The 17391-nt window shown below is 40.8% G+C and overlaps 1 protein-coding gene across 1 annotated transcript; it reads right to left on the bottom strand.

Annotated features, from left to right (window-relative positions):
• Window positions 1-1606: 1606 nt before the first annotated feature.
• Window positions 1607-15365, bottom strand: NSUN3 (NOP2/Sun RNA methyltransferase 3). Its single transcript, XM_058823387.1, has 7 exons — window positions 15276-15365; window positions 14495-14604; window positions 13619-13669; window positions 12563-12855; window positions 11143-11297; window positions 10497-10618; window positions 1607-2234 (listed from the first exon to the last, which is right to left on the bottom strand). The coding sequence occupies exons 1-7, from the start codon at window positions 15363-15365 to the stop codon at window positions 1964-1966; spliced, it is 1092 nt and encodes a 363-aa protein (XP_058679370.1). The 3' UTR covers window positions 1607-1963.
• Between the last annotated feature and the right edge of the window lie 2026 nt (window positions 15366-17391).

Here is a 17391-nt window from a genome sequence, read left to right as displayed (position 1 = left end):
AAGAAGCCTTTCATGAAGTGCCTTTGAGAGGACAGTACTTGCCAACATGTGCAAATTTTGCCCCTCACCTCTACAGGCCTGCCTCCATCCTTTCTGCTTTTCCCTTCTCACTCCACATGTGCTCACCAAATTCCTGTCACCAGCCAGAACTGATTAGAACAGAAGGAAAAAACCAACTCCACAGCACTCTGGAATAGAGTATAAACCAGAATTAATCAAGTCCAAACAAAAATAAGTATCACTTATTAATTTGCCTTGCTTTTACCTCTCTTGTTGGTGCATTTTTAGACTGGTTGGGAGTGGAAAGGGACTCCAAGAGATCAGCAAAAGCTTATGCAGAACTCAGTGCAGCTTTTAGACACAGGTCTAAAACAGCTCACAGGGATTTGCCCATCTGCTGAGACTGAGTTCAGCTTCCAGGGGTCTCTTTGTTCTTCCTGTGATTACCCAGTCCACGTCCTCCTCAACCATCCAATTCCAGCACATATTTCAATTCCATCCCTGAGCAAGTTACATTCTTGCCTTTCCATTTCAATTTCCACAGGGCAAGTGAAACTGATGGGAAGCACTCTGCCAAAGGTATGGTTATTTCGCCCAGCAGCCTGACATGACTCCAAATCTGGATATTACATTTAATGTTGCTGGGACAGACGCTGTCAGGCCTTTTCACAGTATCCTCTGCATACTCAAACTGCATCAACTCTACAGCCTCTCCAGTTTTCAGAGACATTGCTGACAATTTAACACTGCAGGGCCACCTCAAAAATTTTTCATCCCAAAGCAGGGGAAAGGATAACTGTGAAAGCTCACACAGCAAAGGGTGAGGTTTCAGAGCCTCTGATGCATTTGTTTGCCTCAGCAGAAGGTACAGCAGTGTTCTGAGGGCAAACTGTGTGATACACACATAAAATATACTAAATGTTTGCAAACTGAAGCAAGGCAGATTTGGATTTGATATTAAAAATAAATTCTTTACAGTGAGAATATTAAGACACTGGAACAGGTTGCTCAGAGAAGGTCCCACCCTGTCCCATCCATGGAATTGTTTAATTTAAGGTTGAATGAGACTTGACAACCTGGTCTACTAGAAGGTGCCCCTATGCACAGCAAGGAAGTTGAAACTTAATAATCTTTAGGGTCCCTTCCAACCCAAACCATTCTGTGATTCTGTGAAATTAATAAATGTACAATGCCACACACCCCCCTTTCCACAAGAGCAACTCTTCTACCTCTGTTCCTTAAAACAAAGGTTTTAAAACCAGTGATTATCACCTTCCACCTGGGAAAGAACCCTTGGGGATGAAAGGGTTCCACTCTGCTGCAAGACAAGCATAGGCTGGAATATACACAACATTACTCCAATTCATATTTTCGCAAGCTCAAAATAAAAGAACATTAATAAATTAAAAAAAAAGCGCTGGGTGTTGATCTAACTGCTGACCTTTTCATCTATAAACAAAAGACACCTTTGTTTTTTAAGCAAACAACTTAGCAAATATGAAACCTGTTCTGCCAGTGCTTGAAGATGACACTGTCCATACAAATCAGCTCTTGCAGAAACAGAGATTTCTAAATGTGTTTAGAGAGAATGCAGGATTTCCATGACTTCAGACCACTGAAAACAATTTATTTAAAAACATACTGTATTAGAACCAAGCTAGTAAATAAATAAACCAAAACCAGTGCAAAACTCTACCACATTAAGCCCCTATTCTAGAATCCAAATGTCTTTAAAAGCATCACCTTGAAAACAATACAAATTTCCTAAGGACTTCTCAGAAGCTCACAAGCCCATGCTCGAAGGCACACTTATCATTTTAAGTTAAAGTATGTTAAATTTCTTGCTTCCTTTTGATCAGGAAACTGCAATGCTCTAAATTCAGCTGCCTTGGATGTGTCCACATTCACATACTGTATTTAAATCAATATTAATTTATCACATACTGATCATAACCAACAGGCATCAGCTGGAGCACACTTTCTTTAATTTAGCCACGTACATGGGACCCCACGCTCTCCCCTTCTCTGGGAGAACCAGCAGTTCATGCTGCTGCATTCCACTGAGGAAAGTGAATTCCTGGGAAACACCTCTGGCCATCCCACTTATGTCCACAGGCACCACATTCCTGCAGGAGCTCAGGATGAGATTGATCACATCACTGTTTTCTGCCCTGGAGAGGGTGCACGTGGAATAGACCAAGGAGCCACCAGGACGCAGGGCTTCAACAGCAGACCTGCAGAGAACAACAGGAAAAAGGGGAAAAAATCAACATCAAAAGTGACACACTGCTAGTGGGAGAATGTGTACACTTATAAATCCAGAGTAGAAATAAATATGACAAAAATAACATTACAAAAATGTCTTAACTTTAGGTTCAAGAAACCACCCACAACACAATTTTGCTTTTCATTTATTGCTGCATTCTCAGTGAGCTGAAGGTATTTTTTACACCACAGTGACAAGCACAAAGCAGCATCCATTCAGAATATACATCAGGCATCCCTGTGCTCAGCACTGCTGTGAAAATGCTGCAATTGCACACAGAATGGGTTATCCCACATCAGAAGGGCCTGTTAGACACTTGGCAAGATGCTTGTGTGAACCTGCAGTAACACCTGAATTAATGACTGGGCTGTAATTTTAGAAACATTCCTGCTAATTCTGCAACTCATCTAGCAGGTAAGAGGATTTGGGGGTGTCACTGAGGCCTTAAAAACCTCAGTTTTTAAGGATCATATATTTATGTGCCCTTCACTTATAAACCTGTTGACAAATTTTGACTAAACAAAGGTAAAATACTGGCTTAAAGCCTGAAAGCTTCACAAGTACTGTTGGGTGGAGGGAACAGGGGCTCTTTACACTGAAAGTGAATTTAAATTTAAAACTTCTTTTTTCCCACTACAAGATCTGGCAAGTCCTTACTCAGACACATGAAATACAACCTATGAGTATAGAAATGAGATACGCATGTTGTATTCACCTACTCCAAATTAAAAGAGTAAGGAGAAAACTCAAAAATCTTGCACCACACAAGTCTTCTTCAAACCTGGTACCACCACATTTCGAAAAGAAGCTACACAAAAGATTAATTTTGCATTTAAAACACTGTCTGAATATAAATCCCACTAAATCATATGTTTTTGAGCCATTTTTGGGTCAAAGACTGCATTGTAAGCTGGTATACAAACAGCTACTACAGGAAAATAATACATTAAATACATTTGTTCCCGTAATAAGATTTCTTTCATACCAAGAAAACCAGAACATGTGAATGGTGAATGACACTGAATAATCAGAGACTTGTAGATGCTGCTGAAAAAACTGTGCCCAAACCCCAGGGGAAAAAATATCCTGGGAAAAATAAAAAGAAGAAAAGTAACAAACATCTCCTCAAACCAGATGAGCTGAGCAGTCCCCAAATGCAGAAAGTCTGATTCCAAGTCTAGATAAACAAAGACAATGCCATGGAAATAGCAATTCCTCTAGAAACATGCTGAGGACTTCCCAAGGGTGATAGCTGACCAAAAACAGTTGAGAAAGGAAAGAAGAAAATACAAGGGGGAGAAAAGATAAGCCATTTAACAGAATTGTAACTTTATGGGAAAATAATCAATAAATAAAAGCTTTAGCACAAGGGGGACCAAAGCTGATCACAGCTTTCAAAGCTGCTCTGAAAGTCCTGTCCAAAATAATATGGGAACACCAGGACACTGCTTCAGACAATGATAAGACCAGGTGAAAACTCCTGAGAATGATACCAAACCTGTTTCTCTTGGGAGCATACACATGACCTTGCTCAATTCTTTTATGAGTCTTGATTATGATAACCAGTGAGCCAAGAATATATTAACAACCACAGTGCACCCACATATATGGACTTACCTGCTAAATTCAAGCAAAGCAGGGATGTGCAACCTTCCCTTCTCAGGGACACCAAACCAGCAAGAAAGCCTGATGCACTCTCTCTTGGCCTCATTCCCATTTGGGGAAATTAAAATCACTTTTTCCCCCGCATGTATTGGACTTTGCTTTTTATCTTTCACATTAGAACTCAAAGAGAACAGAGGTGAAATCTAAATGGGCTCTCATGAAGTCAAGCTGATCTTCAGATTTTTATCAGAATCCACCCACATAACTCATTTTTGACAGACTTTCCCCTGCCAGCTACACCTTTTCCATGCATGCAGGAGTGCCAAGCCCTGAGGGCAGCCAGTGAGCTTGGGAACGCTTCAATGTGACAACTGAGATGTACTTGTAGCAAACCTGAGAATTCTACTCAGAGAAGCAGATAATGGCAACAACTTTCCTTCCTCTAAGCCAGCATTGAGACAAGAGAGAAAATGCTTTTACCATGCAAAAGTGGGAAAGGTAAAAGAGAATGAACTAGAGGTAAAAATCCTGGACACTTGCTAAATGTGTTTTTCTTCCCATTCATGACAACATTTTCAAGGGCACCATGCTGCTTCAACTGAGTCCATCAGCGGAAAGAGCAGCACAGGACTCTGAAGGAAAACTTGAAAATCTCACCTCAAAACCCCCTTGTGTCTAAACCTCAGCTTGTGAATCTTCACTGGCCCGTGACCCAAAAAGGTCAGCCTGCTCAGTGCAGCTCTCTTCATTTGAACCTGCAGCAGGAATTAAAATATCTGAGGAGAATTACTTGAGGCACCAAGGTTAATCAATGTATCTATCCATCCTGTCAAGAGCAGCAACAGTTGTTGCAGCGCCTGTGCTCAAAGTCAATGCCCCCAGCTCGGATTAAGCCGCGCCTGGCTCCTGATAAACCTGCAGGGAGCTGCAAAACTCCAAGTGAGGAGGAGCTGGGCTCAAAGTCACACGGGGTGACACTGAGCTGGGCCAGCAGAGACACAGAGTTTGGTCCTCTCCTCATCAGCAGCACAGAGAATTCACTCAGGACAGCATCTGAGCATCAGGGAATTTGTTCAAATGTATTTAACCAAACTCCTCTCTAACCATGGGAGGGAAACCAGCTCATCCAAGGGCTAGGCTGGAGATGAAGCACAACTTAGTCCTACTGTAACTCCACCATCTAGGAACTAAGATTTCTCTTTTATTTGGAAACTTAATTATCCGCTCTTAGCTGAAGGAATTCACTATCTGTTACTTTGTGACTCCCAAAAATGGGAAGTCAAATCTAGAATGATGAAGATGCCAAAATATTTTTCCACCTTCCTCTTATTACAATGTTAAAAAAACCCCTCACATTATTTAAAAGTAGTTAATCTGCAGTTCTTTTCCTCTTGGTGGCACACATTACATTTATTTATTAAAGAGCTAAAACTTTCAGCTGCTATAAACATCTAGTTAATATCCTAATGCTATTTCAGGTACATATATTTCCTGTAATGAATTTTACAAGTTTACAGGCACTACTACTGCAAGGTTTCATGCTTCACATGAAGAAACATCAGAACACACAATAAGAGCCCTGGAAACTTTTTCTAGAGCCTTTCTCTGTCCATCTCATTCCACAAGTTCTGTAAAACAAATTAACATATGCAGATTGTTCCTTTTCTCTTTCTAAATGAGACTTTACAGCACTAACAAAAAACAAGTAAAGATATTATATATTTATATTTAATGTATAATATATAAATATTTTATATTTATATTTTTGCAGGGTGTGTCTCTGGGTACAAGCTCCTATTGTAATGTAGAAGGCAGAGGTACAACAGATGCATTGATCTATCCTAACTCCCTGTATTACAGCAGTACCAAAAGACTTTGGAAAGAATGTATTATTTCAAAGCTTTTTTTTAGTTTATTTCTCAAGATTTACCAAATTAAGGAAGACAAAACAGCATTACTGTTTAATATCTCAGGGGGAAAAACATTATCATGCTAAAGCCACATGACAAACCCAAAAAACTCTTCCATGCAGCTAATATGTAGTCAGCCAGGGCTTAAAAAGGATTTTTCCCACTGACAGAGGAAAGTCTTGGTGTCTCAAATATCCTTTTAAAATTGGACAGTAACAAAAATATGCATTTCACACTACAGGTAGCACCTGCATGTCCAGCCTATCCTCTGACACGTGGGTTTATGCTGCATGCCACGGAAGGGGCAGCATTAATTATGTTCATAATTCGACCATTTTCTGTATTAAAGTCTAAAGATGACACAATTTTAGGGCAATTTTAAACTAACAAAACACTTCAACAGTGCCATCTTTTGGCAACTACTATGTATTTCTGCTCAATAGGCAAGATAATGTCTCAACAGAATAAAAAATGCCAATTCTATTCTTTTTATTGACTTAAAATATCCACATTACCTTTTGCCTCTCACAAGAGTCCAGATACTCTGTGGCAATATGACCTGCATGTTAAAGGTTTTGCTTTTATTTCTTTGAACCTGGACAAAATGATAAAGGAAATCCTTCGGTGTCAAAATATCAATTCTTTTTAATATTTTGTGATGGGCAGTGACATTAGTTCAGCACTCCCTCTGCTCCTCTCTAAATAAAATTTGCTCTTGTGGAGAAACACTGCAGCTCAGAATAACAGGAGAATCATGAAAATCAACTGTCTTTTAATCAACATTAAATTGAATTATAAATAAAAGGAGACACAGGCATCACAACCAAACCCAGTCTGTTGTACCCTAGACAAAATTTGTCCCCAAAATCCTGATAAGCAACATTTCTATTGCAAATACTTCTAAATTATTCTGAAGCGAAGACAAAAAACGAGCTAGAATTATTGATCTTTCTCCTTTAATGCATGGTGACTTCTGGAATAACCATCCCTGTAAAAACAGGGATATGAGACAGCCCAGGAGGGAGAAAGAAAGACCTTTGAAGCCCACTAAAGAGAACTTCAGGGTTAGTGGTTATCCTCACAGCTCATAAAACACACAGAGAAAGCACTGAAGGTGGAATTAAAGCAAAATTTGTGCCTGAACTCAAATATGTGATCCCCAAAAGCTGCTGAGTAGCTTATTTATTCAGTCATACAGTTATTTATGTATTCAATAGACCTGGCTTTGCAACATACCCTAAGGGACTTGATCCATAAGTTATTCACAGTGTGCTGCCACACTTAAAATCAGAAACTAATTATTTTAAGATAAAACATGATGGAACACCTGATGGAATACCTGGAGCCACAGCAGTGGCCACAGCACTCACATTTTGTGAAGAAATTCCAAGCAACCATGTGAAACCTCCAATAACCCAATCATAAGTGCTTTGGGGAATGGCACAGCACAAACACACACAAAAAATATTCAGCTTTTGTAGGATAGAAAGTGGCTAAAGAATCCTACCATCGACACAACCCACAGCAGATATGCTGGTCCAACAGCTGGAATTCTCAAAAATTCCCAGTGGACCTAATTGAGAAGATGGTTTTGGACAATAAAAGGATTAACTGGGCAGCTACAGAGGAGCAGAAGGAAAAATTCCAGGGGAAAGAGCTGAAGATGTGATGAAGCAATTCCCAGCACAATTTACTCCACACAGCAGAAATGGTACAGTGGTGACATATGCTAAATATATGATATTTATAAACACAATTTTTGCATTCACTTTATAACCACAAAAAAGCCCAGCTAAGAGCACACAATTCCTCTCCTGTGGAAAAGTCCACAATTCAGTGAGAATACAGAGCTGTTTAATTACTCAGAGATGCTGTGATAGAAGAGTTACAGTAGTCTGAATGCCTTTGCTGAGTTTTCTAAATTGTATTCTGTTGGATTTCTGTTCTGCTGAGCCCTAACACAAGTTCCTTTCAGCTGCAGAAACCAGTCTAAGAATAATTACAACATCCATAACAGTTTAACCACTGTGTAATCGGGCATTCAAGCTTAGCCCAAAATTTAATTTCTCTCTGAGAACTGATAACATTGGTAAATTTGCTTTTGGGAACTACTGTATTTTGTGTTAGCATTTAGCATCAGGAATTGAATATTTCTTTTTTTTTAACTTTGCAATTTGTTTTCTGCATGAGCACTCCAAATACTAACAAGATTTGCAGTATGTTCTTGGATTAGAGCACTCAGCAGGGATGCTTTGGTTTGGGTATGAACAATCATTACAATCTCAATTCCCTTCAAATCAGTGGTGCCCTCATTGCTTAGAACATTTGCTGTTCAGCATTTATATCACTTATTTACATTTCAGATTTTATGCAGGCTGCAGGGAGAAAATTGTTGCATCAGCTCCTTCCAGATCTTCGTTCTCTGAAGCCTCTATGTACTTAATTAATTACATTGTTCTGCAAACCCTACTTTTCCTTCATTCCCTCTCTGATGACCCCAGCTTCCCTCAGAAACATATCCATAAAAACAAATTAGAGGTGAAGCCTTTCCTTATTAAGGAGGGAACCTCAAATTTTAGGCTGCTGCTTGACAGACATAAAAATAGAACTCCACTCTGCATTTCACTCTTATTTTTTTGTTACACTTCATCCTCCTGCTAAACCGAAATAATGCTTGGTCCCTCAAGCTTCACTTTCAAATCACAGGATGGTTGGGGCTGGAAGGGACCGAATGATCATCCATTTCCAGTGCAAATGGAAACTATCCCAGATTGCTCCCAGCCCTGTCCAGCCTGGCCTTGGGCACTGCCAGGGATCCAGGGGCAGCTCCTCTGGGCACCCTGGGCCAGGGCCTCAGCCCTCTGACAGCAAAGAAGTGTTTCCTGCTGTCCCATCTAAACCCACTCCCTCTCAGTTTGAAGCCATTCCCCTGGTCCTGTCACTCCATGCTCTTATAATGTATTTCTTACACTACTCTCAATGAAACTGCTGGGATTCAGCCTTACACTTGTTTTTGGTTACAGATACAGAACCAAGGTCAGGAACACCTGGGAGCATCAAGCACCAGGTAACCTGAATCAATGAACCAGGGAGAGCCCTGCATGAGCTGGCTGTGTAAAAAGCAGAAAAGCTTTTCTTTCTTTTTTTCTTTTTTGTATTAATATTCATGGAGGCGCAGCCCTCCTGAGTATTACTGGAAGTACTAGAGAAGGGATTCAAACTCAACTTTTTATTTATAATTACGCACTCTAGTCATTAAACAGAGGCTTGAATAGGGAAGCATTCCAGAATTTTAGTTCTAATGCACTTGTCACAACCCATTCAGCCTTTTGTGATCTTGCTTTATCATTTCCTTTTTCCCCTTTCACAGGGGATCTGAGATGTCTTTAGAACTGGGAATTTCATTCTGAAGTGATCAGGTGAATAGAACAATAACCACCAAGTGGACAGCTATCCTTTAAATATTTTACCCAATAACAAAAATAATTCAATCAATAAGCCATATATACTTTACCAATAACCCTTATAAACTCTAACTCTTGAAAGTAACCATCCTTGTACTACAATTTATATAGCAAAGGTATTTTACTAATTTATATAGCAAAGGTATTTTGTCTTTACAAATTCTTATTACTGTTGCTAAGGTAAAGAACATTTTCAACACAAAGTTCTCTATCTATTTAGGAATAATTCAATTAAATCTGATTTGGGCTAACAGGAATGTATTTTTTTTAAAACAAGGTTTCTGCTGTCACGAGTTCTCCAGGATTACAATGTGGAATGATTTATGCAAATACTCAAAATTTCTCTGCATGATGTATGCTTCCTTTTGCTACAGGTTCACAAATTGGATTTTCCATGTCAGATATTGAAAAGGGAAAACTGGAACAGGTCAGAGTTTTAAATGTGATTGATTTCTTCAAAAGAAATGGATGACATGATGCATTACTGCAATAAGATCCTCATATTTCTGCTATAAATCACAGGCTTCTGCCAGGCCTTTTTCAACTGGAAGTCTTGCTAAACTATCCTGAACTGCAATGGGAACTTTCCATAAAAATTTTCTTTTTTAATAATACGTTATTTTTCCCTCAATTTGCTTTGACAGATGGACTTCAGGCATGACTGTTACCCCACAAATAACATTCAAGGTTTTATTTTAGAAGGTTTTATTGAAAAGTCACTCTTTTTTCTCCCCCATGAGAAAAACTGTGCAGTTTGAAATGCTTCACAAATATCAGCCCAGAGCTGGTAGCTTTAAAATGTGTAATACACGAGAGCCTGGCCTTGGATTACTGGGGGCATGTTCTCAAAAACAAACAATCCTCTCTTTCCCCCACCAAACCTCACATTGTTTTACTTTTTAACCCTGCCAGTTAGGACTGGGAGCCTTTCTGTGCTACAAACAATCAATATGGAATACATCTAAACCCATTTGAGCTGTGTACATCTAAAATATTTTGATTTTACACCAGGCTGTTGTGAGTCATCTGCAAATGGACATTGCTGTAAGTAAGAGGACCAAGGGCTCACTGCTGATATCACCCAGCCAGACTTCCACACCCTTATTATCTCAGACCCACTGGTTATTCTAAACAACCACATATTCCTGGCATTATTTCCAGAGGGAGAATCCTGGGTTGGTTTATTAAATCTTGCTGCCACGTAATTTTTATTAATTACAGGAAGTTCCTTTACCTTTTTGCACTTCTCACCTTAGAAGCTGGAATTGCGAGGAGGACAGCTCCTTCCTTTGCATGAGCCTGAGCACAGCTTGCTGAGGGTCAGCAGAGAAGAGCCAGCTTCTGTCATTTGAACAGGGAGCATCAACCAGGACCTAAACCATTAATAAAATAACCATTATTTTCTAAAAAGTCAACAAAGATGGTCACTTTTTGAACACCAAAATATATTAACTTTTCTTTTGCCAATATTAAGAAAATTTTATTTTCCATTTTAGGGGGTGAAATGATCCCATTACTCTATTAGATGCTTTTATGGGGTTAGCAGTTGGGGAAATAAAAAATTAATGCTCTGAAAGTAAGATCCACCCGAGCAGCTCCCTCTTGTTGTCCTCCCCTTCCTAATTACACATCATGCAAAAATTACAGCTACAAGGTGTTCAGAATTCACTCCCAACATTATCCAGCACAGGAATAAATGCACAACAAGCTTCATAAGTGTTTCCTAAGGCTCTACAAATCCTGTACATTACTTTATTCCCCTTGATAGGTCAGGCATTTTTGTGGAGGGACCAGAAAAAAATTTTAAAAAAAAGTAAATTAGAAAGACAGCAGCATAGTAAGAAGAAGAAGAATAAGAATCAGGATGCAGAAATATAATTTCCAATAATAATGTTACCTTGTCATAAAATTCAGGCTGAAGATCTCCAATCTGTCTACCATCCAGTTTAGAGACTGTTATCAAGTTAATGACAGGATCTGGGATGAAGGATTCTATTGTCTGCTCCAACCATCTTGACCTCAAATCATCATATTCATTACAGTGAAAATAACCTTAGAAAATGAAGGAAAAACAAAGAAAAGTAAACACCCAAAGATAAGTCTCTCTATATTTTTTTCTGTTTTTTTTTTTTTTTTTTTTTTTTTTTTTTTTCACAAATATGAGGAGTTAGACCCATTTTGGAAGTTTTACTGCACTGCCATGACTACCATGGAGTTTACACCTTATGTGCCTGGGTTATTGCACTTTTTAGAATACTGTTGAATTTTTATAAACCTAAATAAATTTCAACAGGCTCCTACAGAGCAAACTCTAAATATTTACTAGCAAATCCTTCCGTAGCAATAGCACAGTAAAACAAACTTTAATCATGACCCATATCCAAAGAGCGAGTGCCTTCCTGGGCTCCTTGAGCCACCATCTAAATGAAGTGCGTGCCCCATATTAATAAACTGCCTTTTAAAAAAAATAAAGTATCAATTTTTTCTATCTTAAGGTACATCTTAGCATTCACTGAGGTATGTTAAGAATCAAATTCTTCACATCTCCCATTCAGCAACAGCTTGGTCTCTTCAGAAGCAGACAGAAGGTAAAGTGCTGGGGTTTTTTTCTCTACCCTTCTGAAAGGACAATTCCTATTTAATTAACTTCATTAGCATCACCCCATTCCTCTAGAAGAGGGAGGGAGGGAAACCAGCTGTAATCAGCTGCTGCAAGTGGTTATAGTAATGGTCTCACCAGGAGGAGCACAAGGTGCTGTGAGCATTTTGAAACAAATAAACTGGGAAACAGCAATCCCTGCTTGCTTTAAGTCCTTGGCCCAAGCTGCTGCTTGCTGCTGCCTTCTCAACACTCTGATCATCTCAGAATCCTCCTCCAACCAATTCCTTACCATAAACCTTTTCCCTTTACCCAGATCTTGCACATTTCAAGACTGCATCTTGTATAATTTCTTAAGCTCTGCTTTACATCAGCACACTTATATTTATCTGTAATAGTTGCACAGTATTGAAAAAAGAGTCAACAGAGGAGAAGGGAAAAAAAGTAAAAAAGGAAGAGAATAAGATTGCAGATTACTTACATTCCTGTGCCAACAAACTCATATGGCTTTAAGCAACTTCTGGAGAGGTAATAGTTGAGAAAAAATCCAGAAGGTTACTGCCTGTCACTCTGCAGTAACCTACCTTAAAGCAAGGACTGCATTTTTAATCCTCTTTTAGGCAAACAGATTTCATAAAATCCTTATGAAACAGCACAGAACTAGGTGGAACACAAACTGTTTGGCTTTTTCCCCCCCACCAGCACCTAGCTCCATTACCTGGACAGGCACACTGCAGGATAGCTACAGATTTGCCCCCTGGCGCAGCACAGAGATCCAGAACACGTTCCCCATCCTTCACCTCCAAGGCCAGCACGGGCAGCAGCGAGGCAGCATTGAGCAGGTAATACTCCTTCAGCCTGCCAGGCTGGTGCTTCTGGGCAGGCAATCTGCCAGGAGCTGCCCTGCTGTAACACCTGAAGGCTGCAGGGAGGTAGGGCAGGGCTGCTGGGAAGGCAGGATGGTATCCCTGCTCAGCCAGGCTGCTCTCCAGGCCAGGGCTCTGGCTGAACCTGTGAAAAATGACCAGATAATACTGGCTTTCTCATTTATGTACTAGCTTATACATGTTGTTAGCGATTAGTTAGTTATTAGTATAAGTATTTAGAAATAGTATCAATTATATCTCTTTCTAGCTGCTTTTAATATAATATAATCTATCGGTTTAGGGATGCACTCTGTTGCTCACAGAAATAGCACTGTAATGAATAGAATATCTATGTATCACTTATGGAAACAACAGTGTGATTAATGTATTGTATTATAGACCTCAGCAAAACCTGAGATGTGAAAAAGGCTTTTCTGTAACTAAAAACAGTGCAAGGCCATCCACTGACCAACCTGTCCAAGTGATAAGATAACCATGACACAAACCAGAGCACCAGGGGACAATTAGAGATACCACATTAAATTTAAGGGGGACATAGGAAATCCTTATCAGAGGATGTGAAACAGCAGGATGGAAACACAAGAAGAAATAAAAGATATTGACCTGACCCCCAGGATGCCATGCAGACGAGGCAGTGTGTGAAGAAATCAAATAAAGGAGTTGCAAAACATCAGAAAATTAGCAAGAATGTTTGAATAATATATGAAACACATGAATATGCATGTACCTCAGTGATTTAAGAGTATAACGATAACACTGTTTGTATACACAGAAGTTTCTCTGGCTGTTGGCCAGGAGCACCCAAGTGCTAGAAACACTGTCCTTCTTTGTCCTATTATTATTAAACTTTAAAAAATTCTACAAACTGCATTTTCTTTTTCACAAACCTGTTCAGCAGCACGGCGTGCTGCCAGCACCACGGCGAGGTCAGCACGTCTCTAGGGTGAAAAAAGGAAAAGCCATTCAATAACTCATCAAACTTTACATACAATCTCACTATTGGACAATTCTGGTGTAATCAGGAACTCATTCTTTTGAGAGTGAAATCAACCATTTTGGTTAGAAAAGTACACAGGAAAATAATTTTAATAGGAAATCAAGCCACTGTTTTTTCTAATGATTGCACTTAAAGCACCAATTTCTTCTGAAACAAGATAGTCTCTATTTTTTTAATGTAGGAGATATAAATGATGAAGCATAATGGTTTTCCTGACTATAAAGTACTCCCCCGGGGACAAAGAATTACTGTAGTATTAGCTGTAAACAACAAAAATAATCACACACACATTAGCTTTACAATGCTCATTCCAGCCAACACTAAAATGCCATTTTTACAAGTTTTCTTTTTTACATTTTGTGTTCTGCAAACACGGGGCCAGTAAAACTTAACAGATATTTTTGGAAGACAGCAGTGGTATGTGATAGAAATATGCTTGTTTGTATTTCAGTTTGCTCTTTCTTGCATGGATTTCCCCCCTTTCTGTTTGAATTCCTATTAATAATTTTTCATTTAATCTCAAAAAAAAATTCTTCAGAAGTATTCACTGCCTAGAGCAGAAAAACACATTGATCCAATCAAAGTGCTTGTAAGTTGACTCAATTAAACTAATGCTATGCGTGGATACTTTTTGTTTTTTAATAATGAAGTTCTTTAGCAGCTGTGTGATCAAGACCCAAATTCAGTGACAGCCTTTGCCATACACATCATTACTAATTCAATTCCTTATCCCTCCCTTTCCTTCCATGTCCCCAAAGCCACAGACCTGACACTGCTCCATGCATCTCCCAGCTCTGCCGTGTACTGCTTCTCGAAGTGATCCAGAACCACCCGGCAGATCTGCCTCTGGAGCTTCCCTTCTGCCTTCTTCCCCAGCTTCAGAGAAAGCAAGAAAAAAGAAAAGGAGTAAAGCCAAATTAAACCCTCTCTAGTTCTCCCTAGAATGAATAAAAACCATCTAATTACATCAACTGAGTTATCAATGTTATTGGAATGCTTAAATATGGCACCTTTATGTGATCAAAATGTAATAGACATTTCAGAGAGCACAGGAGTTAAGCTACAGCACACTCTTCCTCCCAGCTCGGCTGGTTAATAAATACCCTCCATATCCACTGTGCTGATAACCCAGCGCCGGCTGGCACTCTGATGGCGTTTACCCTACCAAAGGAAGGGAAAGAGCTTTTGGTGTCTAAGCAAACCCCGAGGGCAAACGCTGAAATTCCCTCCCTCGGGGCACCCAGCAGCCCTCCCGTCCCGTCCCAGGGCGCTCCTTCCAAAAACAGCACCGGGACGGAGCTGGGGCACCAGGGAAAGCTCTGTCAGTGCCGGAGCAGCTGCCGGCCGCGGGTACAGAGACCCAGGGCGCACTCGGCGCTGCGGAGGAGAAACACGGGCAGCACACACGGGACGGGCGGGCTCTCTGCTGTCTATTGCTCGCACGGCCCGCGCAGGAAGCGGCCGGGCTCTCCCTCCGCGCTTCCGGCCCCGGCTCTCCCGGCCTGGCTCTGGCTCCAGCCCCAGCCCCAGCCCCGGGCCCTTCTCACCTGCCCCGGGTCCCGCCCGGCCGCCCGGCCCAGCCCCAGCCCCAGCGCGGCCCCGGCACGGCGGGCGAGCGGCAGCGCCGGGCCCCGCATGGCCTCACTGCCCGGGGCGGGGCGGCCGCGGCCCGGCCCCCGCGCTCGGAGCCGCCGCTGCCGGGAACCGGAGCTCTTCACAGCGCCACGGAACGCAGAGGGGCAGGAACGGACCTGAAAGACCAGCTGGACCTTAAAGATCAGCTGGTCCCAACCCCTCGGCCAGGGGTGCGGACACAATCCCCTGGAAGATGCTCAAGTCCCATCGAACCTGGCTTTGAACGCTGCCACGATTGAGGCATCCTACAACTTCCCTGGGAACCTCGTTCCTATTCTTACACTAAAAAAGCAAAACAAACAAACAAACAAACAAAAAAAAAACAAAAACAAAAAAACAAAACAAAACAAAAAAAAACCCTCCAAACTTCCAAATTTTTAGCTGCCTTTTTTTTTCCCTTCTTCTTTGCTGTGGCAGCCTGACTTGCCATCCCAACTCCTCTGCCTCACCAATAGCCAAACAGGATTAGACAGCACCTGGGTTCTCACCTGATCAATTTACAAAAGCGATCCTCATCCCAGCGCCTGCTGGAGGGTCTGATGGCACCCACACCCCCCAAACATCAGGTCTCTGCTTGTGCCTCACCAGATCTTTTTCCCTATCTGGCCAGGGCTTTAGAAGTGCTACTCAGCTCATCTGAACCACACTGGAGATCAGCTCCAGCTTAACCCACTGCTACTGCTATGAAAAACTGCTGGAGGCTTGAGAATTAATTATTCACAGAAATTTCTGTCACACACTTTCAGATCAAACATTCTCTGGGGACAGGAATCAGGAGGACCACTGTGCCCCAGTTCAGCTGTACCTGGTTTAGCAGCACTAAAATCAGAGGATGCTCTTATCTGATCCCTTCGTCTGGACAGAACTGAAACCTGCAAACTGCTCCTCCAAGGAAGGGCATCCAGCAATCACTGTGTCCTAGCAAAACAAAAACAAACCCTTTTGTGCCCATTTGCCAACTCTCTTGCTAAGATCAAGCCTTGTGGAAGCAGCAAACTTGTTTAAGAGTGGCTTTAATTAAAGCTTCTGCAGGCTGAACCCAGACTGGAAAGGGGTGCAAAGGTAAAGGCAGGAGTGCTGTTGTATGGATAAATATTTGACTTTCTGACACCAGCTAATGAAGACCAAGTGGTTTTGCTCACCTCATGCAGATTAGCTTGAAAGTTGATTTAAAATGCTTCTATCAGAGTTGTGACAAAAGGCCTGGAGGCAAAACAGACATCTCATACATATCAAATGTGAGGGAAACCTGAAAGGCTTTTTGATAAGTGAGTTTTACTGACAGACACAGAACAAAACTGGTATAAAAAGTAGTTCTCTGTGGTTGTAATTCTGCCAAGGCAGTACCACACCAGAAAATGTTCACAAGAACTGACCTTCACTGTAACAGTACAAAAAAAGGTCTGCTGAAGGAGTCACCTTCCCTTAAATCTATGGCTATATTCCACTACATGACAGATAGTGCCACGTGTCTGACGCCAGACTTCCACCAAAGAAAGGACTCCAGTTCATCAGCACCATCACAGCCAAACTGCAAACAGCAGTAATGCATCTTGTATCTCTCTTATGTGCTACTGCAAATAAACTTACTTCAAATTACACTTAAAACAGGCTCCATTAGTTATCCCATTCACAAAGGAAATACAGTGGGTATGTTCTATTTCAAAATTGAATGAATCTCAGGAGCCAAGAAGCTAACATGATGGCAAAGTTATCGGGCAAGCATCCTCAAGTTACACTACTAAACTTCCCACTAAAATACTGGAATATATTATTGGAAACAATATTGCTTGAATCTTATTTAAAGGGAGAAAAAAAGAATCAGTGTTGTTTAACTTGTTACGGTCCATCAATCCTTTTCAATCTCACACCAGAGACCTAATGGATACCAAATATGTATATTTTTAATAATTTTGATTTTAAAACTTTGAAATCTATGAGTAAGGTCTTTGTCTGGATTCTAGGATGTGACTAAAAGGGAAGACAACTGAAAAACTTACTTTAAAGCACTCTCTCACATTAATTCAG

Source organism: Ammospiza caudacuta, chromosome 2 (genome assembly GCF_027887145.1).
Source record: "Ammospiza caudacuta isolate bAmmCau1 chromosome 2, bAmmCau1.pri, whole genome shotgun sequence".
Classification (NCBI taxonomy): domain Eukaryota; kingdom Metazoa; phylum Chordata; class Aves; order Passeriformes; family Passerellidae; genus Ammospiza; species Ammospiza caudacuta.
Note: the sequence above shows the minus strand (reverse complement) of the source record. Positions and strands in the feature narration are given on the sequence as shown.